Here is a 23,943-nt window from a genome sequence, read left to right on the forward strand (position 1 = left end):
GGTTCCCTGTACCTTCACTTCTGGCAAGGAGGGAACCAGAGCCGGACCTCAGTGTCTGGGGTTAGAGATGCTCCTTCAGGTCTACAGGGTCAAGACTGTTTAGAGCTTTAAAGGTCATCACCAACACTTTGAATAATGCTCAGAAAGAAACTCTGAGCCAATGTCGATCCTTTAAGACCAGTGTTCTATGCTCCTGGCAACTGCTTCCAGTCACCAGTTGAGCTGCCGCTTTCTGGATTAATTATAGTTTCCGAGTCACTTTCAAAGGCAGCACCACCTACAGTGCATTGTAGCAATCCAAGCGGGAGATAATCAAAGCATGTACCACAGTCTGTGTGCAGGTAGGGTCTCAGCCTGTGTACCAGATGGAGCTGGTAGACAGCAGCCCCCAAATCCTGGCTATGCCCAAGTCACCATTAGAAAACATTCATTTCCTGCCTATCTTTAATCTCTGCCAGTCCAGAGCTGTGGCCCTGCAGCCCTCCTTGTTTTCTTGCCCAGGGAGCTTCCTCACCCCCCAACATCTCCCCAGGTCCCCATCTCCATTCCTTGGAACTCACCAGATCTCTCTAAAGGTCCTGGGAGGGAACATTCAAAGGTGGTGGGAGACAGCGTGACCAGGTCAACCGTCCATCTTCCTCCTTCCATCCTCGCTAGGTTTGCAGAATAATAAATAAATAAATAAATAAATAAATACTTTTTTATTTATACTCCACCCTTCCTGGTTCAGAAAACCGGGCTCAATGCAGCTAACAACAAATTTAAAACACTTGATAGATGCAACAAAAAACAGCATAAAATACAGTATAAAATGTGAATAACAATAAATTCAGAATTCAAAAATCAATTTAGGTGGAAATCCATCCACCTGAACATTAGATGATCACCAGGGCTAGCTGGCTAAGTTAGTCCTATTTGGGCCAGCGAGGAGACCAGGGGAGAATTAGCTGTGGGATCCCAGAGCGGGTAATCTTCATAAAAAGGGAAGGTGGAGGGAAGGAAGGGGAATAAAAGATCAGGCTAAGTTCAAATTGAAAGCCAGGTGGAATGGCTCTGTCTTACAGGCCCCGCAGAAGGAAGTTAAATCCTGCAGGGCCCTGGGCTCATGGGACAGAGCATTCCACCAGGTTGGAGCCATCACTAAGAAGGCCCTGGCCCTGGTGGAGGATAATCTGACTTCCTTAGGGCCCAAACTATGATTATTCATGGGCCTTAAGGTCTTTTGCGGGGCATACCAGGAGAGGCATACCAGGAGAATCAGACTCTTTCATCCTTCCTGAGGAGCTCAGAAGGCAAAACAAGCGGCATTTTCCTGAGACGGAAAAGGAAGTATAGGAAGTCTCAGCAGCCCTGCAGGGAATTCTCCTGCCCTAGATATTCTCCTGCCGCTGGACATCCCCTCTGCAACAGTCCCCAACAGTTTTTAAACATGTTTTTCTGATTCCAAATTAATCTGTCTGCTTCCTCCATCTTTCTTAAGGCCGGCATGGTACACTCAGTAGTGACCTGAAAGTATATCCTGTTGAACTCAGTGGAGCTTACATATGAGTAAATCTGCAATGGACTGCTGTGCAAGCACTCACTCCCCTGAATGAGTGCTTGAGGGCCCTGCTTTTGCCACTTACCATCTGTTAGGATATTTCCGTTCCACCTTAAAGGGAGCAGGCTTTGTAAGCAACAGAGTCTGCGCATGTCCTGATCACAGGATGTTTTGGTTCAGATATTCCTTTCGTTTTTAGTCAGATGGTCAGAGGCGCTGACTGAGAATGGATGTGTTTTCTTTTGTTCTGTTAAACGCTAAATAAGGTCTGTAAATTATGCTCTTCTACTCTTCTGTGATGCAAGCTTTTGGCTGTGTTTCTGCTGAAAGAGGGTGCACCAGCCTAGGAATGCAGGCTAGGAATTTCTAAGGCTTTGTGCCCCTAACTGTTGGATCTGCGTGACTACGGGAGGCCGATGGAATCTCCGAACTCCGGCTTGGGGGCCATGATGGACGTTATCTCCCTGGCAGTTTCCCAACAACAAGGTTTCGGGCCCAGATTCACGGCACCTACAGGAGAGTAAAGCTGCAACAGACTGCGTTTGAGGTATGTGGGGAAAGCGAAAGGAAGGGACGTTTTCCTGTTTTACCTCGGCAAAGAGCCTTTGATCTCCGGCAAGGCTAAATTGGCCTGGGAGCTCAGCCAAAGAGGCTTCGTGATTAATGGGCTGCCGAGATAAGGAGTCTTTGAAGGCATAGGGCTCACGGCTCAAAGCAAAAGCTGGAATGGAATTTTTCCAAGCTTCTGGAGATGCTGAATCCCCTAAGTTACATGGGCAGAATTATGACACCTGGGCAAAATGGTGTGAGAGTCTACTGCGTCAGTTTGGGGTCTGGCATGTTGTTTCTGAAGCCCCCCCAGTTCCTCTGACAGAGAGATGGAAATCGCAGAATTCGAAAGCGATTGACATAATAGTCTTATCCGTATCTCTTGAGGAAATTAAGACGCTGGCTGGCAACACCACTGCACGTGCAATGTGGACTGCTTTGAAAAAAGCTCGCAAGCCAGTAATCCCAGCCCAGAGTTTGACTGCATCGGAGGTCCTAGCTGTTTCCCAGAATGCGGGTGATTGCAGGGATGCTGAGGGCACCGGTTGCAAGCTGCAGGGGGAGCTGACCGTCACGTCATCCCAGACAGCATTCCAGCCTCCAGGGGGAGCCAAGGAGTCGGCAGCTGAGAGCTCTGTTTCTCATGGGAACCAAGGCCATCGCCTTTGCAGAGGCCGGAAAGGCAAAGGTAAACAGAGCCACAGGCAGACGTCTGCAGATGGCCAGGAGCAGAGGGAGGGTGAAAAGCCCACGCAGCTGCAAAAGCCCACGCCAGTGGAAAGCAGGGTTTTGCTTGCTGGCACAGCTTCACCAAAGGCTAAAGGCACGTCTGCTGACCAGAAGCAGGGGGGCAAGCTGCAAAAGCCCACGCCAGTGGAAAGCAAGGCGTTGCTTGCTGGCACAGCTTCACCAAAGGCTAAAGGCAAGTCTGCTGGCCAGGAGCAGCAGGGGGGCAAGCTGCAAAAGCCCACACCAGTGCAAAACAAGGGTTTGCTTGCTGTAAAGACTGCTCCAACAGCCAAAGGCAGGTTTATTGTGGATTCAGGTGCCACGCGCCACGTTTCCAAGGACAGGCATCTCTTTATCTCCTTCAAGCCTCAGGAAGGTGAGATCCACCTGGCTGATGGAAGGACGTTGCAAATTGCAGGAGAAGGGACTGTGAAACTTGCAAGTCTGCACACTACCATCAGTAATGTACTTTATGTTCCAGGAGCGGCGAGCAACTTGTTGAGTGTCCCGCAGCTTACTGGGCGTGGTTTTCAGATTTCCTTCAAGAGGAGCGTCTGTGTCATCAGTAAAGGCAAAGAGGACTATTTGCATGCAAAGTTTATGGATGGTTTGTTCCATATAACTTATGATGACACTGTTGTTGCATCTAATGCTGATTCTTGTTGTGTTGCACAAACTAACAAAGTTCTTCATGCAGGTTGCATTCATGATGCGCATCAAAGGTTTTGTCACCTCTCTTGGAAGGCACTGGCCAAGATGCCAGAGGTGGTTGAAGGTTTGAACATCAAACCTTGTAAATTTCACATGAAATGTGTATCTTGTGCAGAGAACAAGGTGAAGGTTGCTCCAAAAGGCAAGGAGTCTAGCAGGCAGGCTTCCAAACCCTACCAGCTAGTGCATGCGGACCTGGTTGGTCCACTTGCGCCCTCTATAGGAGGAGCAAGGTACTTCATGATTCTGATTGATTCTTTTTCCAGGTTCATTCATGTGTTTTTGCTCGAACAGAAATCGCAAGCGTTTCCGAAGTTTAAGGCATTCTGTGCTTGGTTGCAGAATGTGCACGGTAAACGAATTTCTTGCTTGTTTACTGATCGGGGCGGGGAGTTCACTTCTCAGCAGTTTGAAGCTTTCCTGACTGAGAAGGGAATCCAGCATGACATGTCAACGCCCAGATCGCCATGGATGAATGGACTTGCGGAGAGAGCAAATCAAACATTGCTGCAAGGGATAAAAACCTTGTTGCATGATGCCAATCTCCCTGATAAGTTTTGGGGGGAAGCTTTGGGGAATTTGGTTTACAGTTATAATCGCAGATTGTCATCACCCATTGGTTGTACCCCCTATGAGAAGATGTTTGGCAAGAAACCCAACACCAAACACATGAGAATTTTTGGTTCGGACATGTGGGTACGCACACAACAAACCAACAAGCTTGGGAAGCGTGGGGCACATGGTTTGTTCATGGGGTACGAAAAAGGTGCATACAGGGTATGGATGACTGACTCTAAGTCCATTAAGTTCACAAGGAGTGTTGAGTACAATCCTAAGTGGGGGGAAAATGTGGGAATTTTCCAGAGTTACCCAGAGGAGGATGAAGGTGATGTCAAGCAAGCAGCTAAAGATGAGAAAGCTGCTGATGATGAGGATGAGGATGAGGATGATGATGAGGATGATGACGAGGATGATGATCAGAGTTCGGATTCCAGTTCAGTGGGCGGCGCTGCTGCTGCTGTCAGTGACAGTGATGACACAGCAGACTACAAGAGCGCACAGGCCTCAGTCAGACCATCTGATGCGTCTGACAATGAACTGGAAGAACCACTGTTCACCATTGGTCATTTTTCTCCTAAGAAAGAGGAGATGAGTCCAGAAGACTTGCGTCTAGTACGCAGATCTGAAAGGGCGACCAAAGGCAGACCTCCAAAGAGGTATGCTGATGAGTTTGCTAAGACAGCAACTGCTGTTCTTAGTAGCTCAGAGAAGGTATGGGAACCTTCAAGCTTCAAAGAGGTTCAGGAGTTAACCTCTAAAGATGCTGAGCCTTGGCTTAATGCCATGAAGGCTGAAGTTGATTCCTTGAACAGGAACCAAACTTGGGAATTGGTACCGGTAGTCCCAGGAATGAGACTGGTTGGCAGCAAATGGGTCTTCAAGGCCAAGACAGACCAGAATGGCAAGGTAGTCAGACACAAAGCCAGATTGGTTGCCAGAGGTTTTTCACAGGTACCAGGACAGGATTACCACGAGACCTACTCTCCCACAGTCAAATATGAGAGCATTCGGCTGATGCTCAAGGTCGCTGCGGAGGAGAAACTGCATGTTTCCCACCACGACATTAATACAGCTTTTTTGTACGGGATTTTGGGGGAGGAGCTGTACATGCTTCCACCTGATGGGATGGAGATACAGAAGGGAATGGTCTGTAAACTGCGGAAATCCTTATATGGTCTCAAGCAGAGTGCCCGGTGTTGGAACACAAAACTCACTGAGACATTGCTTTCTCTAGGTTTTCACCAGGGCAAAGCTGATCCATGTGTGTTTGTCAAAGAGGAGGGGCAAAACAAACTGTATTGTTTATGTTTTGTTGATGATCTTCTGATGTTTTGGAAGAATCAGGCTTTTTATCAAAGCACCCTAGCTCAGCTGAAGGAGCACTTTGACATGAAGGATCTTGGTGAGGTATCCAACTATCTTTCTCTGCAGGTGGAGAAGGACCAAGCAGGTAATTTTCTGGTACACCAAACACAGAAAATTGCTGATGTGTTAACCAGGTTGAATTTGGTTGATGCAAACCCAGCAGACACACCGATGGTGACAGGTTACCAGGTAGACAGTACTGCTGAAGCGTTTTCTGACACAACGCTGTACAGATGCATTCTAGGCAAACTGAATTTCATTGCCAGATGTTCAAGACCTGACATAGCTGTAAGCTGTAATCTGCTTAGCAGACATGCCAACAATCCTACGATTCAGGATTGGAAAGCTCTGAAGCGCATAGCCCGCTATTTGAAAGGGACTATGCACTACAGGCTGAGGTTCACCAGTCAGAAGACTGGAGGTCTTGAAATCTTTGCTGATGCAAGTTTTGGAAGTGACACCACGGATGGTACAAGCACTTCTGGAGTATGCTACATGTACAACCACTGCCTGTTTGACTGGTTGTGCAAGAAGCAGACAACAGTGAGCCTAAGTTCCTGTGAAGCAGAACTCAATGCTCTGTCATTTTCACTCATGGATTGTGAATGGTTGATGCAACTGTTTAAGGACATCAGGGTGTCTGTGAAATGTCCTATACAAGTGTATCAAGACAATAGATCGTGTTTGGCTTTGCTGAACTCCGAGAGTTGCAAGCAGAGAACCAAGTACTTGCAGATTAAGCTACATCGTGCAAGAGAGTGTATTCAGAAAGGACTGATTCGGGTGTCCTACATGGCAGGAAATGAAATTCCTGCTGATCTGTTGTCTAAGGTTGTTAACAAAGAACAACTTAAGGTTTATGTACAAAGGTTGCAATTGGGTGAACCACAGGTACAACAGGTTACACGGAAAGGGGGAGGATGTTAGGATATTTCCGTTCCACCTTAAAGGGAGCAGGCTTTGTAAGCAACAGAGTCTGCGCATGTCCTGATCACAGGATGTTTTGGTTCAGATATTCCTTTCGTTTTTAGTCAGATGGTCAGAGGCGCTGACTGAGAATGGATGTGTTTTCTTTTGTTCTGTTAAACGCTAAATAAGGTCTGTAAATTATGCTCTTCTACTCTTCTGTGATGCAAGCTTTTGGCTGTGTTTCTGCTGAAAGAGGGTGCACCAGCCTAGGAATGCAGGCTAGGAATTTCTAAGGCTTTGTGCCCCTAACTGTTGGATCTGCGTGACTACGGGAGGCCGATGGAATCTCCGAACTCCGGCTTGGGGGCCATGATGGACGTTATCTCCCTGGCAGTTGCCCAACACCATCTGGCTTGGGGCGGGGCCTGGGGCCTCATAAGGACTGTGTGCTGCTTGCTGCCTGCTGCCCAGGAGGACTCCCCTGAGTGAGTGCTTGAGGGCCCTGCTTTTGCCACTTACCATCTGGCCTGGGGCGGGGCCTGAAACCTCACAAGGACTGCTTGGTGCTTGCTGCCTGCTGCCCAGGAGGACTCCCCTGAGTGAGTGCTTGAGGGCCCTGCTCTTGCCACTTACCATCTGGCCTGGGGCGGGGCCTGAAGCCTCATAAGGACTGTGTGCTGCTTGCTGCCTGCTGCCCAGGAAGACTCCCTTGAGTGAGTGCCTGAGGGCCCTGCTTTTGCCACTTACCACCTGGCCCAGGGCGGGGCCTGACAGGCCTCACTAGGACAGTTGTTACTGCCGGAGAGGCACAGAGTGTTTTTAAAATGTTTTTAAAAATTTTCTTTGGATTTTTTGTATGTGGGGGGTGGGGGTGGGATGGATGTTGGTTGGGCTTGGGGAATTATTATTTTTTTTATTTTGATGTTTTTGTAATTTTTACATTTTTTTGTTTGTATTGTTTTATTGGTTTTGTTTGTTTGTTTAAGGTGTTATTTTGTTTTTAGGGGGAGGGGTCAGGGCTGCCGGGGAGTGGGCCCCAGCCCACAAAATGGCTGGGGCATGTTCCACAGGGGGGGATGCACTGGGACAACCGATCTCAGTGATCACGGGTAGGAGGAGGAGTTACGCTAAGACCAGACCATGTCATTACAGAGGAGGCAGGTTTAGTCGTTGTCTGAGGACTATCCCTGCCTCCGGGTCTGGTCCTGACCGGATGGATACTAGAATCAGCAAGGGATACCCACATGACCTGAAGGTGCTGCTGTGCAATGCCAGGTCAATGATTCATAAGACCACTGCCATCCATGACTTGATCATGGATGGAGGATTTGACCTGGCATGTGTAACAGAGACTTGGTTGGATGAAGCAGATGGGCCTGTCCTTGCCGCTGCTTGTCCACCAGGTTTCTCTTACGCACAGCAACCCAGGTCACGTGGGCGGGGAGGGGGGGTTGCAGTGATTTTTAGGAAGTCATTAGTTTGCACCAGGCGTCCTATTGGGAAGACCCAGTTTTCTGAGTGCATGTTCTGGAAGTTGGGCAATAGGGGCAGTACAGGATTCCTTTTGGTGTACCGACCTCCCCGCTGCACCAAGGATTCCCTGCCCGAGCTGCTTCAGGTCGTGGCGGATGTTCTCCTGGAGACACCTAGCCTGGTCGTCCTAGGGGATTTTAACATCCATGCCGACACGACCTTACAAGGGGCCGCTCGGGACTTCGTGGAAAGCATGGCCTCCATGGGGCTGTCCCTGAATAAGTCTGGCCCAACCCATAGCCGTGGACATGCCTTGGACCTGGTGTTTACCTCTATGGATGTTGGTGATCTGACACTAAGTAAAAGCGAAACGAAAGAAGTGCCATGGTCAGATCACTTCCTGGTGCAACTGGACTTCTCTGCGACCCATCCCCTCTGCAGGGAGGTGGGACCAATTCGGATGGTCCGCCCCCGCCACTTAATGGATCCAAATGGTTTCCAGAGAGTGGTAGGGGATGCTTTATCCCATGTTGATGGCCTTTCAGCTGATTCCCTGGTGGCCCGCTGGAATGTGGAGTTAACCAGGGCTATTGACTGTTTGGCTCCGAAGCGCCCTCTCCGATTGCATGGAGCCCGGACAGCCCCGTGGTTTTCCACGGATCTGAGGGCAATGAAACAATCGTTGAGACGGCTAGAGCGCCGGTGGCGGATAACTCATTCCGAATCTGACCGGACACAGGTTAGAGCTCAACGTCGAGCCTACCAAGTGGCGATAGCGACGGCGAATAAGAATTTCTTCACCGCCTCTATTGCATCTGCAGAAAACAGCAGCAGGAGACTTTTTCAGGTGGTTCACAATTTAGCGGAACCACCTGCAACATCGGGGTCCAGTACGGGCCACATGTTCTCCTGCAATGATTTTGCAAAGTTTTTTGCAGATAAAATCGCCCAGATTCGGGAAGAAGTAGACTCCACCGTGGGAGCAGGGCCGGGGCGGGAGAGTGCTAGAGCTCTGTCTAGTCAAGTTGAGTGGGATCAATTTCAATCTGTTACCTCCGAGGATGTGGACAGGCTGCTTGGACGAGTGAAACCAACCACCTGTCTCCTGGATCCTTGCCCATCCTGGCTTATAAAAGCTAGCCGGGAAGGACTGGGCGATGGGCTTCGTGGGGTGGTGAATGCTTCCCTCCGTGAGGGAGCCTTTCCAGACCCGCTGAAAGGGGCGGTTATTAAACCGCTTCTTAAAAAACCATCTTTAGATGCGGCCACGATGGCCAACTATCGCCCAGTCTCAAATCTTCCATTCCTGGGCAAGGTGATTGAGCGAGCGGTTGCCGAACAACTCCAGGCACGCCTGGAAGAAGCGGACCATTTGGATCCCTTCCAGTCGGGATTCAGGCCTCATCATGGGACTGAAACTGCCTTGGTCGCACTGGTTGATGATCTCCGGTGGGCTAGGGACAAAGGTGAGAGCTGTTTCCTAGTTCTGCTGGATCTCTCAGCGGCGTTTGATACCATCGACCATAGCATCCTTCTGGACCGTCTTGAGGGGCTGGGAGCTGGGGGCACTGTTATACAGTGGTTCCGCTCCTTCCTCCTGGGCCGTGTTCAGAAAGTGGTGGTGGGGGATGAGTGTTCAGACCCCTGGGCTCTCACTTGTGGGGTGCCTCAGGGTTCTGTCCTCTCCCCCATGTTTTTCAACATCTACATGCGGCCGCTGGGAGAGATCATCAGGAGGTTTGGGCTGGGTGTTCATCAGTATGCGGATGACACCCAGCTCTACCTCTCTTTTAAATCAGAACCAGTGAAGGCGGTGAAGGTCCTGTGTGAGTGTCTGGAGGCGGTTGGAGGATGGATGGCGGCTAACAGATTGAGGTTGAATCCTGACAAGACAGAAGTACTGTTTTGGGGGGACAGGAGGCGGGCAGGTGTGGAGGATTCCCTGGTCCTGAATGGGGTAACTGTGCCCCTGAAGGACCAGGTGCGCAGCCTGGGAGTCATTTTGGACTCACAGCTGTCCATGGAGGCACAGGTCAAATCTGTGTCCAGGGCAGCTGTTTACCAGCTCCATCTGGTACGTAGGCTGAGACCCTATCTGCCTGCGGACTGTCTCGCCAGAGTGGTGCATGCTCTGGTTATCTCCCGCTTGGACTACTGCAATGCACTCTACGTGGGGCTACCTTTGAAGGTGACTCGGAAACTACAACTAATCCAGAATGCGGCAGCTAGACTGGTGACTGGGAGCGGCCGCCGAGACCATATAACACCGGTCTTGAAAGACCTACATTGGCTCCCAGTACGTTTCCGAGCACAATTCAAAGTGTTGGTGCTGACCTTTAAAGCCCTAAACGGCCTCGGTCCAGTATACCTGAAGGAGCGTCTCCACCCCCATCAGTCTGCCCGGACGCTGAGGTCCAGCGCCGAGGGCCTTCTGGCAGTTCCCTCATTGCGAGAAGCAAAGCTACAGGGAACCAGGCAGAGGGCCTTCTCGGTAGTGGCGCCCGCCCTGTGGAACGCCCTTCCAGCAGATGTCAAAGCGATAAACAACTACCTGACATTCAGGAGACATCTTAAGGCAGCCCTGTTCAGGGAAGTTTTTAACGTGTGATATTTTACTGTATTTTTGGTTGTTATGGAAGCCGCCCAGAGTGGCTGGGGAGGCCCAGCCAGATGGGCGGGGTATAAATAATAAATTATTATTATTATTATTATTATTCTCCCTCTTCTGACACACAGAAACCCATTGGTCCTCTTCCCCTCCCTTATTCCAGTCAAGACCTTCTTGCCTTTTCTCCCCCCTGTGTCTTTTCTGCTCACTTGGGGGGGGTTTCCCTCCCCCCCCATCCATCCATCCTCCCCCCCCAACCCCCTGTAACTCAGGCAGAAGCAAAGGGAGCCTGCAGGGATTTATCTTGCCACAGAATTTCCTTGTTTCCACTCCCCAAACCTCCATGCCCCCATCTCCATTCCCTGCCACTCACCAGATCTCTCTGAGGGTCCTGGAGGGGAACGGTCAGAGGTTGTGGGAGACAGCCTGACCAGGTCAACCGTCCATCTTCCCCCTTCCATCCTCGCTAGGATCGCAGGATCAGCTTCTTCTATCCTTCCTGAGGAGCTCAGAAGCTGCAGGTTCCTGGGAGGGAGGAAGAAGCAAAGGCAGCCTCAGAGGCCCTGCAGGCATTTTCCCGCCCAAGATATTTTCCTGGTGAATGATAAGCCTGCCTAGGTGTGGAGCTCCCATGATAAAAGAGGAGTGTCCCCCCTCCTGAACCCCACCATGCGAGGAAAGTGGAGTCACGCCTGAAAGAGGATCTTCTTCCACCAACATTCAAAACATTCCTTTTTTGGCTCCCTTCTCTCTCTCTGCCAGCCTGGAGCTGTGACCTGGCTGCCTCCCTCCATTCCACCTCCTCCCCCAGCCCCACTTTAGGGGAAGGGGCTGCAGCTCAAGAGCGGAGCATCTCCTAAGCAGGCAGAAAGTCCCCCATCCAAGACCCCCCCCCTTTGGTCTAATCCTGCCCTCTCTACTCGACCCCTTTCTCTCCAAAACATCCATGCCTCCCTCCTCCTCTCCCCAGAGCCATCCTGCCCCCTTTCCTTTGTGGGGTTTCCTACCCCACCCTACAACTCCCTCCCCCCCCCCCCGCCTCGCCTTCTTGCCTTGCTCTCCTCCTGGGGCGCCCCTGCAGCCCTCGAGGTCCTTTGCTCTCCCCACAGCTCTTTCGAGGCTCAGTTGTGGGGTGCAACCCCGTGCATGCTCCTCTCCCGGAAGGCTTCTCTCCTGCTCTGACACGGGAGCCCCCCCCCCAAATATATCCCTCTTTCTTCCTACCTTGCAAAAGGCACCGTCTTCCGCGCTGCAGAATCTCCTCCCTCGCAGCTGTTCAAATGTGACAAACGGAGGAGGAAGCGACGCTTCCCTCTCCCCCAGGAAGTCCTCTCTAGCAATATAATCGCTGCCTTTAACCCTTGAAGAGCCAGTATTCACCCCACCCCACCCCACCCTGGGGACATTGCAGATTCTGCTTCTTTGTACCCCATAAAAGAGGGTTGCTACCTTTCTTCCGGCGAAATACAAGGCGGTTGGGGGTGATTCCTCCCACCCCCCAATTTGTTGCTGACCCGACTTGGAAGCAACCCATTACAATCTGTCGCAGCCCAACACGATGCCCCATCTTGCATTTCTCTCTCTCATCAGCATTCCAACAATTTCCTCTCCAACAATTTCATTTGCTCAACAGAACTTTCCCTCCGGTTGACAGAAGCGATTCCTTGGATCCCAGATATGAATGCTGTCAATTTAGGGTGCTTCCTAACCAAGTTGGATTTGTGAAAGTTTTATTTATGGCTGAGTAATACATGCACTTTATTGGTAACTGTTGGGTTGATTATATTTATTTTCTCATCTTGTTTCCAGTTCATAAATAGGTTCTTAAATAGTATTCTTACAATTCATTCTGTTCTATTCTAAACAACAGCTCAGCTCTTGCGGAGTTCCTAGCACATGTATGCTTTTATTTAAAAGAAAGGTTTCCATTTTATTTACTGCTTTCCAATCCAGCTCAGCCCCTGGCCTCTCAAGATCTTCCCTCCAAAACTTCGGAGGGGCTCCTCTCCACTCCCACTGGTTGCCCCCCATGGCTCTTCTCACCTCTGCAGCTTTGCCAGCTATGCCCCCTTCGGGACAGAGGTGACTTGGCAACTGAACTCCAGGCTCTGGCAAGTTCCAGCCTGAATAATTGCAATGTCTTCTACAGTGGTACCTCAGGTTAAGTACTTAATTCATTCCAGAGATCCGTTCTTAACCTGAAACGGTTCTTAACCTGAAGCACCACTTTAGCTAATGCGGCCTCCCGCTGCTGCTGCTGCACCGCCAGACCACAATTTCTGTTCTCATCCTGAAGCAAAGTTCTTAACCCAAGGTACTATTTCTGGGTTAGCAGAGTCTGTAACCTGAAGCGTATGTAACCTGAAGCATCTGAGTAAATGGTGAATGTCATATCCTTGAGACCACAAGCCCTTCCTTCAGATACACTTTCCTCCCCTCCTTCCTCTCTCCCCATATACACACAGGTACACAGGGATTGTTTATTGTGAATTTATTCCTTAAACTATTAACGTCCATAGTATCCGCATTTTTGTACTTTTTATCATTCTGTATATAAATATTCAACATTGAATAAACATCTACAGTGGTACCTTGGGTTAAGAACTTAATTTGTTCCGGAGGTCCGTTCTTAACCTGAAACTGTTCTTAACCTGAGGTACCACTTTAGCTAATGGGGCCTGCCGCTGCCGCCGCCACACAATTTCTGTTCTCATCCTGAAGCTAAGTTCTTAACCTGAGGTACTATTTCTGACTTCGCAGAGTATGTAACCTGAAGCGTCTGTAACCTGAGGTACCACTGTATTTTTTTAAAAGGCAGTTTTCTTCACTTTCTTCCTAAAATGGAACTGTTTACTGCTTTAATTCTGCCCTGTTCCAAAAGTTTCCATTAGAGCTTTCAGGAAAGCTATGAAGAATTTACATGACTAGAAGTGCGTTAAGATTTTCAAAATGAAAACACTTAGGGGAACTCAATTTCCCCCTTCCCTTTTTTAAAAAAGATAATCCAAAATGGTTAAGAATATAGCATTTTTGCTTATTCTATAAAGATGGACAGAAGCTGATGGTGTTAATCTGAATCAGTTGGCCTGCTTGTAACTAACAATATGTTGGAATGTTGCTTCAAGGCGTTGCTTCCTCCTGCAGTGGTTTATAAGCAAGGAATTTTATTATTTCTGAGTATGCATGTGTTTTTGTGCATGTGCATTTATAGGTATACCTGATTATTTTCCACCTTTCCAGTGAAAGGTAACTACAACAGCACACATGTAACAAAACGTATTACTCTGACCCCCATGATAATGCTCAAATATCATGCTTTAATTCATCTAGAAGTTACAAGGAAAAGGTGGGACACACCTGGAGGAAAGAAGGGAAATGCCTCATTACCAACTACAATCAAATTACCCAACTGCTACAAAACAAAAGCAATGAATCCTGGTCCGCTTTCAATAACTGTTTTGCAGGATCTGACCCAAGGTCCATGGATGGCACCATCTTGTACCCAAGAGCACCAGCCAGAAACCTGCAGGAGTTCAGAAGCAGTACATGATGCTCAGGCCTGTCCCTGCCTTTCCATTATTAAATTAAAAATAAATTAAATCCTTTGATTTAATTAATTTTTATAATGAAATATTTTTAGATTGTGTAACTATTTTACTGTTTGATTATTTGATTGTTGTTAGCCGCCCTGAGCCCGGCTTCGGCTGGGGTGAGCGGGATATAAATAAAATTTATTATTATTATTATTATTATTATTATTATTATTATTATTATTATTATTATTAACATGCTTCCTTAGATAAGAGTGTGACCATATTAGGCCATCCTTTGGTCTGTTTTCAAAGATGAGATGAGCAAGAGTGGTGGAGACTGCCACTCCAATAGGCTTCAGAGAATCAGAGAATCATAGAATCATAGAGTTGGAAGAGACCACAAGGGCCATCGAGTCCAACCCCCTGCCAAGCAGGAAACACCATCAGAGCACTCCTGACATAGGGGAAGAGGAAGGGAGTATGGACCTAGAATTGCGGTGGTTTGAGATGGGACACACCGCAGAAGGAAGGAAGGAGCTGGGAAATAGTGGATCAACAGGAGCAAGATAGCAGGTGCTCCAGCCCTGAACAGAGGCAGGAGTCTGTTGTGTTAGAAATATCACAGCAGCCAAGCGACACGATGTCTCTAGTATACTGGAGTCCCCTCCTTCCCCTACAACCAGGCGTGCCCTTTGTGTCACAGAGCAGAGAGCCAAACAGAGAGATTCCATTAGCGGCCCCCGTAGACAACAGGAAGGGACTCGAGGCCAGGAAATAACTGCTGGGGGCAGGAACACACACTCTAGGCAACAGCTCAGGTTTTTGAGGACGTACATTCCATGTTTCTGTGTGTTTTTGTTGATTTAAATGAAAGAAGCGAAAGAAGCTCTCAGCACCACTGATTTTACCAGGCAAGCCAGCCAGCCCTGTAGTTGACTGCACCTTCATGACAGCAGGTGTACGATTTCTCCCATGTGAAATCTTGTATGAATTCCATGAAGTTTAGCAACAGTGGTGCTCTAATTAAAATGCTTTCCGCATTACAAGCGGAAAGCATTATTTCGCTTATGCAAAATGAGTTGTGAAATCTTACCAAATCTTTTCCCACATTCCTAGCATATATATGGTTTATCCCATGTGAGTTCTTTTATGAGAAGTAAGCGTAGATCCATGTGCAAATCTCTTTCCACACTCCAAACATTTATATGGTTTCTCCCCTGTGTGAATTCTTTGGTGTGATGTAAGGCTTGTGCTGTGACTGAAGTTCTTTCCACACTCAAAGCAGGTATATGGTTTCACCCCTGTGTGAATTCTTTGATGGCATTCAAGGCTGGAGCTGTGAGTGAAGCTCTTTCCACACTCAAAACATGCATACGGTTTTTCACCTTTGTGAGTTTTTTGATGTGATGTAAGGCTTGTACCCTGGCTGAAGCTCTTTCCACACTCAAAGCACTTATATGGCTTTTCTCCTGTATGGATTCTGCGATGGCAAACAAGGTATGTGCAGTTACTAAAGCTCTTTCCACATGTCACACATTTATATGGTTTTTCCCCTGTATGGATTCGCTCATGCACAGAAAGGTGTGAACTCTGACTGAAGCTCTTCCCACACTCAAAGCATTTATACGGCTTCTCACCAGTGTGAGTTCTCTTATGTGAACTAAGGTGTGAACTCTGACTGAAGCTCTTTCCACATTCCAAGCATTTATATGGTTTCTCCCCTGTGTGGGTTCTCTTATGTGAAGTAAGGCTACATTCATGGGCAAAGCTCCTTCCGCACTCCGTACATTTATAAGATTTCTCTCCTGTGTGAATTCTTTGGTGAGATATAAGACTTGAGCCGTGAGCGAAGCTCATTCCGCACTCCAAACATTTATATGGCTTCTCCCCTGTGTGGATTTTTTGATGTGATGCAAGGCTTGAGCTGTGACAGAAGGTCTTTCCACAGTCCAAACAGGTATATGGTTTCTCCTTCCTGTGGATTTTTTGATGTGATTTAAGGCATCTGCTGCGACTGAAGCTCTTTCCACACTCAAAGCACCTATGTGATTTTTCCCTGCTGTGGACTTCCTGGTGTATTTTAAGGTTTGAGTGGCGCTTGAAACTCTTTCCACATTCTAGGCATTTGTATGATTCCTGTCCTGCGTGAATTCTTTCATGTGATTTTAGGCCTGAGCGGTCACTGAAGCTCTTTCCACACACCAAGCATTTACACAGTGTCTCCTCGGAGTGGATTCTGCAGTGTGGGCTGAGGCTCGATTTACCTTTGAACGTTTTGCCACACGAAGGGCTATCATTTGTTCTCTTCGCTTCATGCTTATTTCTTTCTGATGAGCCCCGAGAACCATTATTGCCCTGGTCATCACCTGCTAAAATTAAGGGAAAACAGCAAACATTAAAAACTTCCCAATACAGGGCTGCCTTCGGACGTCTTCTAAAAGCTACGTAGTTCTTTATCTCCTTGACATCTGACGGGAGGGTGTTCCACAGGGCTGGTTCCACTACTTCACTTCTTACTGTGACGAAACCAGCAGAAGACCCTCAGAGTTGGACCTCATTGTCCGGGCAGAAGGATGGAGGTGGAGATGCTCATTCAGGTCTACAGGGCCGGGGCCGTTTAGAGCTTTAAAGGTCAGCACCAACACTTTGAATTGTGCTTGGAAACATACTCTGAGCCAATGTAGATCCTTTAAGACCGGTGTTATATGCTCCTGGCAACTGCTCCCAGTCACCAGTTGAGCTGCTGCTTTCTGGATTAATTGTAGTTTCTGAGTCACCTTCAAAGGAACCCCCACCTAGAGTGCATTGTAGCAATCCAAGCAGGAGATAACCAAGGCATGTACCACAGTCTGTGTGCAGGTAGGGACTTAGCCTGTGTACCAGATCGAGCTGGTAGACAACAGCCCCAAAACTCTGACTATGCCATGTCACCATTAAAAAACATTCATGTCCTTTCTTTCTACCTTTTATCTCTGCTAGCCTTCCTCGTTTTCTTGCCAGGGGGGCTTCCTCAACCCCAACATTTCCCCAGGTCCCCATCTCCATTCCCTGAGACTCACCAGATCTCTCTCTGCTTCATGCTGTGGCCACAGACATGTGATCTGATGGTGAATTTGGGGTGACCCAATGCAAAAATCCTGAGAATCCATGTGGATCCATATTTTTAACCACATTTTTGCACCATTGCAGCCCCAGGCAACAGCGGGTGCATGATTTTTGGGGAGCAGGCTGTAGCCATGGACATGCTATGTGATCTGATGGTAAATTTGGGGTGACCCAATGCAAAAATCCTGAGAATCCATGTGGATCCATGCTTTTTAACCACATTTTTGCACCATTGCAGCCCCAGGCAACAGTGGGTGCGTGTTTTTTGGGGGGGGGGCAGGCTGTAGCCATGGACATGCTATGTGCTCTGATGGTGAATTTGGGGTGACCCAATGCAAAGATCCTGAGGATCCATGTGGATCCATTCTTTGTAACCACATTTTAAGTGGGGAGGGAAGGAAAAACACAGAAGGGACAAGGAGCACGAGAGGGGTGTGCAGAGAAGCAGCTGGCTAAGAATGCAGGAGAGGGGTATAACGGGAGGGAGGAAAGGAAGGCAAAAGTTTCCCCCCCACCCAAGCACCCAAGCCAGCCAGCTCGCTCTCTCTCTCTCCCCCCCCCCACCTGCATGTTTTCAGCAGCACCGGAGCACAGAGAGGAAGGAACGGAGCACAGAGAGGAAGGAACGACACTCTGCTTTCCCCTCTGCTTGCTTGGAGGGGAGGAGCTTTCCCTGCTCTTTGTTCTGTTTGAGCAAACACAGCAACGAAACAGAAAAGGGTGGGCAGTAATGCAGGAAAGCAGCAGCTTCCTCTTTTCAGGTTTCCCTTCTCCGTGACTGCACAATTTGATTTTTGCCTGATTTTTCGGCTCCAGGGACCACACATTCGCTCAATAACATGCACAGACATTTCCCCTTCCTTTTTAGGAGAAAAAATCTGTGTGTTATAGAGAGAAAAATACGGTAAGTCAAACTGCATCCTGCCCAAAGGCCTGGCGGAAGAGCTCCATCTTGCAGGCCCTGTGGAAAGATGTCAAATCCCACAAGGTACTGGTCTCTTGTGGGAGAGTGGTCCACCAGGCCGGGGCCACGGCTGAAAAGGCCCTGGCTCTAGTCAAGGCCAGTCTAATTTCCCTGGGGCCTGGGATCTTCAAGGTGTTGTTGTTAGCAGAAAGAGGGTCAAAGAGGATCAGCCTCTTTCATCCTTCCTGAGGAGCTCAGAAGCTTAAAGAAGCTGCAGGTTCCTTGGGAGGGAGGGAGGGAGGGAGGGAGGAGTAAAAGGAGCCTCAGAGAAGCTGCAGGGATTGCTCTGCCCTAGATATTCTCCAGCCCCTGCAGAAGCCCAAATGGGGCATATATTAAAAATTTATATCCCCCAATCTGGTGGGCTTCTCACAGCCACCCAGTGCGGTTAACAGCATATAGAAAAACAGAACAAAACATCAAACAGAAAAAACAGAAATATCCTATACAGGCAACAAACAAACCAATAATAAGAATAGCAACAACAACATGTTTACACCTATACCCAAATTAAAATAACCACCGACCCCCAACTAAACAATTAACCAACACCAACCCGATGAAAACAAAATAGAGGAACCAAAATCAGAACCGTTTAAAGCATTTTAGCCAGTTGCCCCAACCCAAGAGGTGTTACAGCAATGTCCCAGTGGCCTCCCAGGAGCCTCTTTTGGCTGTTCAAGGTGAGACTGGGCTCCACCCCCTTGGCCAGGTGGAATGGGCTTTGCACCCAGGCCTCATGGCATGGGGGGCACAGTAGTGACCTGAAAGTAGATCCCATTGAACGCAGTGGTTTTTATATCTATATAGGGCTCCTCTGCCTAGTCCTCCTCTTCTGGCAACATATTGGTGCATGCTCCAGGGGATAGACTTTGGAGAAGACCTCTTCCCTGCCTTCCTGCAAGTCAAGACCTTCTTGCATTGTATGTTCTCCTGTCTTTCCTGATTGCTGGAGGGAGGAGTTCCCTCCAGCCCCCACCCATCCATTTCTCCTTCTCCACTCCCGACCCCCTGGAACTCAGCGAACCTCTCCCAGCCTCAGAGGTGGGGAGCCCCAGCTCAGGTCCTTTCTAGCCCCACAAATCCAGCTTCTTTGGAACTATATTGCAGGACTCAGAATTTTAAACAAGCTGCAGGTTTTGGGGGGTGAGGGGGAAGCAAAGGCAGCCTCAGAGCCCCTCCAGGGATTTTCTTCCCCGGATATATTGGGAGGGGAAGCCCACCCCCAGTTTCCACAGTAAAACCTCCCCCCTTTATCTTATTCCTTGCTTCCACTCTCCATCCCTCCAAGTCCCTATCTCCACTCCCCTGGAACTCACCAGATGTCTCTGAGGGTCCTGGGAGGCAACGCTCAGAGGTTGCTTGGAGGGATGCAGGAGACAGCCTGACCAGGTCAACCGTCCATCTTCCTCCTTCCATCCTCTCTTGGATTGAAGAGCTCAGAAGTTCCCGAAGAAGAAAAGAGAGCCTCAGAGGCCCTGCAGTCAGTTTCCTGCCCAAGACATTTTCCTGGTGAATGTGAAGCCATGCATGAAAAGTGGAGTCATGCCTGAAAGTGGATCTTCTTACCCCCACCATTAAAAACATTTATTTCCTTTCCCCCATCCCCACTTTAGGGGAAGGGGCTGTAGTTCGAGGGCAGACCATCTCCTCAGCAGGCAGGAAGCCCCAGATTCAGTCCCCAGGCAGGGCTGAGAAACCACGTCTGAAAACCCGGAAGAGCAATTGCTGCCGGTCCGTGTGGACAATAGTAGCCCAGGTGGAGCAAGGGTATGACTGTGTAGGCAGCGGACTGCGCTTGGCGCCCCCAGTTCTGCTGCTGCACAAGTTGCTGGTGGTGAGAAACTGATGACATTTTATGGCCAGTGGTTCTCCTCTTCCCATCCTTAAAGTCTTCCCTCCTCCATCTCTCCCAGCACCTTGGTTCCTTCCTAGGGCTGGTCTGCTATACAGAGAGACTGCGCCCTCCTTGGGGGCTTTCCTCCTGAACCCCCCCCCCCCAGACAGGGAAGGCATCGAAGATAAAAGAGCCCATGCCGTTGTAGAGCTGAAATGAGTTTCCAGCTGACCCTGGCCCCCTCCCCCCTCTTTCCCCATAACATGAATGTCTCCCTCTTCCCAGAGCCATCCTGCTTCCTTTCCTTTGGGGGGGGGTTCCTAGCCCACCCTAAAACTGCCTCTTCCCCCGCCTGCTCTCCTCCTGGGGCGCCCCTGCACCCCTTAAAGCCTTTTGCACTCATCGCAGCTCTTGGGGGGCTGAATTGGGGGGTGCAACCCCACGCATGCGCCCTCCCACCGCTGCCCCTTTGCAAAACTGCCCTCTCCTGGAGGGCTTCTCTCCTGCAAAGCAGCTGCTCTCACACGGGAGCCCCCTCCGCCCCCCCCCAATATATCCCTATTTTTCCTACCTTGCAAAAAGCACCGTCTTCCGCGCTGCAAAATCTCCTCCCTCGCAGCTGTTCAAATGTGACAAACGGAGGAAGTGACGCTTTTCCTCTCCCCCCAGGAAGTCCTCTCTCATAATATAATCGCTGCTTTTAACCCTTAAAGAACCAGCGTCTCTCCCACCCCCACCCAAACTGCGTGGTGCTGGAGACATAGCGGATTCTGCTTATGGGGACCCCTCAAAGCGCCCCCCTCCCTCACAAGGTTACTGAGAAGATATAAAGGGCGGGAGGGACACAGAAAAACACTATAAGGATGTGCAGTTTTGGTCACAGCTTAGCCCACCTCACAGGGTGGTTGTTGTTGCAAAAGTAACAGGCGAGAAGAGAATCCAGCAAGAAGTGGCTGGTGCAAATGTTTCATTTCAGCTTCACAGACCCAGCAGAGACACAAAACCGGTGCCAAGCTCACCCTGCTCCATCACAATCGCTTAGCTGCAAAATTGCACAGTCCTGATCCTTTGCAGGGGGAAGAAAACACCGAAAAAGGAAAAATATATACAATTGACTTGCAGGCACAGAAGGCAGATAGCTTTAAAAACGGGGGGGGGGGGGACATGACGGGGGTTTAAGAGCCCTCCGGCTGCTGGTTCCAGAAGGCAAGGATGGTCCGATGCATTCATTCCCAGGGGTTTGTCCTGACCATATGTGATTTCGACTTTACACACCTACCACCGAAATGTAACCCCTGCAAAAGTTGTGTGTCGAACTGTGCACCCCATACAATAGTTTATTGTCACAACTCTCAGCACCCTAAACCAGCAAAACAAGGGGGGTGGCCTAACAGGTGTGTGTGTGTGTGTGTGTGTGTGTGTGTGTGTGTGTGTGTGTGGCATCACTGGGCCTCCAAACACACGTTGGAAATAGGCACACATTGATCAAAATGGTGCAGCATAAAATCACAGGTGCAGTCAGCTCTCTATCCTTCCACGTTCCACTGCTCGCGTATGCGCAGGCGCTCAAAATGATGTCACGCACATGCGCAGGAGCAGCGAAAAGATAAAAACTCAATTATATAAAATACATGTTGGGGGTTTGAATGAATAGTCAGATACTGGATCTTATTCAGGCATGGACTTCGGAAAAACCAAAGGAGGGGGGCTGTGTGTATATGTGAACAAATGCTGGTCCAATAATTCGAAGACTGTGGGCAGTCACTGTTCACCGGATTTGGAATATGTGGCTGTTAAATGTAGACCAGCCTATCTCCCTAGGGAGTTCACAGCTGTTATGTTAACTGGTGTGTACGTGCCACCAGATGCCAATGCCAACTTGGCTTTGGGATGCCTGCAGGACCTTATCAGCAGCCAGCAAGACAAGTATCCTGAAGCTGTGCACATCATTGCGGGAGACTTCAACCATGTTGAACTTAAAACAGTGCTCCCAACGCTCTATCAGCATGTGAAATGTCCCACAAGAGGGGACAAGACACTGGATAAAGTTTATTCGAATGTAAATCACGGCTATAGGGCTTTACAGCTGCCACACTTGGGCCAGTCCGACCATATGTCTCTGTTCTTGGTACCAGCATATATCACACTCAGGAAACGGGCTCCCACAATATTAAAATCTGTTAAAATCTGGCCTGAAGGTGCTATTCACCAGCTGCAGGACTGTTTTGAGAGAACCAATTGGGATATTTTCGATAGTTCAGACCTGGAGGAGCACACGGCGGCAGTTCTGTGCTATATCAATCACTGCACAGACACTGTCACAGTAAATAAATCCATCCGGTTTTACCCCAATCAGAAACCCTGGATGAATAGAGAGGTCCAGTGCCTGTTGCGGGAGAGGAACAGGGCTTTCAGGTCAGGCGAGGTGCAGCTTTACAGTGTAGCAAGAGCAAACTTGAGGAGGGGTATTCGACGGGCAAAATTGGATTATAGGCTGAGGATTGAGGATAATTTAAGGAGCAACAACACAAGACAGATGTGGCAGGGGATTCAGCATATTACCAACTACAAACCTAACCTTGGTGCTGTCGACGGTGACCCCTTGCTGGCAGAGGAGCTTAACCTCTTCTTTGCTCGCTTCGAGAAGGAGCCACCTGAGACGCCGGTATTACAGCCACCAGCCCATAGGGGCCCCTCATTCACGGTAGAGGAACATGAGGTGAGACAGGTTTTGAGGATGGCGAATCCGAGGAAGGCGGCTGGACCTGATGGCATCACTGGAAAGGTGTTGAAGGGCTGTGCGGATCAGCTGGCGAGGGTCTTTACTAAGATCTTCAATAAGTCCTTACACCAGTCTATTGTCCCACCCTGCCTGAAGTCGTCAACTATTGTCCCTCTGCCTAAAAAATCCACAATCAGTAGTTTGAATGACTATAGACCAGTTGCACTGACTCCAATCATCATGAAGTGTTTTGAGAAACTGGTGCGCCGTCACATTATTTCCTGTCTTCCATCAACTTTTGACAACTACCAGTTTGCATACAGAGCAAATAGATCCACAGAAGACGCCATCAATACCACTCTCCATGTTGCTCTGTCCCATCTGGAGCAGCCGGGGAGTTATGTGAGGCTGCTGTTTGTGGATTTTAGCTCTGCTTTTAACACTATCCTCCCCCATAGACTGGTGTCCAAGCTAGAGGCGATTGGACTCTCCAACTCCACCTGTCTCTGGGTTTTGGATTTTTTGTCAGAACGTTCCCAGAGGGTTAGAGTAGGGTCACACATGTCCACAGCCCTTAGCCTTAACACCGGCTCACCACAGGGTTGTGTGTTGAGTCCCCTGCTCTACACTCTCTATACGTATGACTGTACAGCCATCTATTCCAGCAACAAAATCATCAAGTTTGCTGATGACACTACGGTGGTAGGGCTCATTTCAGGAGGGGATGAGTCCGCCTATCGAGACGAGGTGGAGCGGCTCTGTGTTTGGTGTGGAGAGAACAATCTGGCTCTTAATACGGCTAAGACCAAGGAATTGGTGGTGGATTACAGGGAAAAAAAGGCGGACATTCAGCCCTTGTATATCAACGGGGAACGGGTGGAAAGGGTGGCGGATTTCAGGTTTTTGGGAGTAGCTATCGATCAGAGCATGACTTGGAGCGCACATACCACTGCTCTGGTGAAGAAGGCCCAGCAGAGAATTTATTTCCTCAGACTTTTAAAGAAGAACAATCTGAGTGAGAGACTGCTGGTGTCCTTCTACCGAGGCTCCATAGAGAGCATTCTTACATACTGTATTTGTGCTTGGTTCTCCAGTTGTACAGCTAGGGAGAGGAAGGTGCTCCAGAAGGTCATAACCACAGCCCAAAGGATTATTGGTCATCCTCTCCCATCTTTGGAAGAACTGTACAGTTCCCGTTGTCTTAGGAAAGCAAATAACATCCTGCAGGATTCATCTCACCCGGGACACTGTCTGTTTGCACTACTGCCTTCTGGCAGGAGATATAGAAACATCAAGTCAAAGACAAATAGACTGAAAAACAGTTTCTATCCAAGAGC

General features: G+C 49.0%; 1 protein-coding gene and 1 long non-coding RNA gene across 3 annotated transcripts in view; one reads left to right on the top strand and one right to left on the bottom strand.

Annotated features, from left to right (window-relative positions):
- The window catches only part of LOC310702139, a 103,935-nt gene that overhangs the window by 77,142 nt on the left and 2,850 nt on the right, over positions 1–23,943 (top strand). The window lies entirely within an intron of this gene.
- Positions 1–23,943, bottom strand: part of LOC310701149 (uncharacterized protein) — a 116,024-nt gene that overhangs the window by 74,190 nt on the left and 17,891 nt on the right. The window contains exons 4-5 of one of the 2 annotated variants that reach the window (XM_083491512.1): positions 19,367–19,471; positions 10,819–10,911 (exon numbers count right to left, since the gene is read on the bottom strand). In XM_083491512.1, the coding sequence (XP_083347638.1) occupies positions 10,819–10,911; positions 19,367–19,471 (198 nt within the window). Of the gene's footprint in view, positions 1–10,818; positions 10,912–14,236; positions 16,348–19,366; positions 19,472–23,943 lie in introns of those variants that run through there. The other variant, XM_083491513.1, reaches the window with a different exon arrangement.

The sequence above is a fragment of the Podarcis liolepis genome, assembly GCF_965112155.1.
Source record: "Podarcis liolepis genome assembly, chromosome: 2".
Classification (NCBI taxonomy): domain Eukaryota; kingdom Metazoa; phylum Chordata; class Lepidosauria; order Squamata; family Lacertidae; genus Podarcis; species Podarcis liolepis.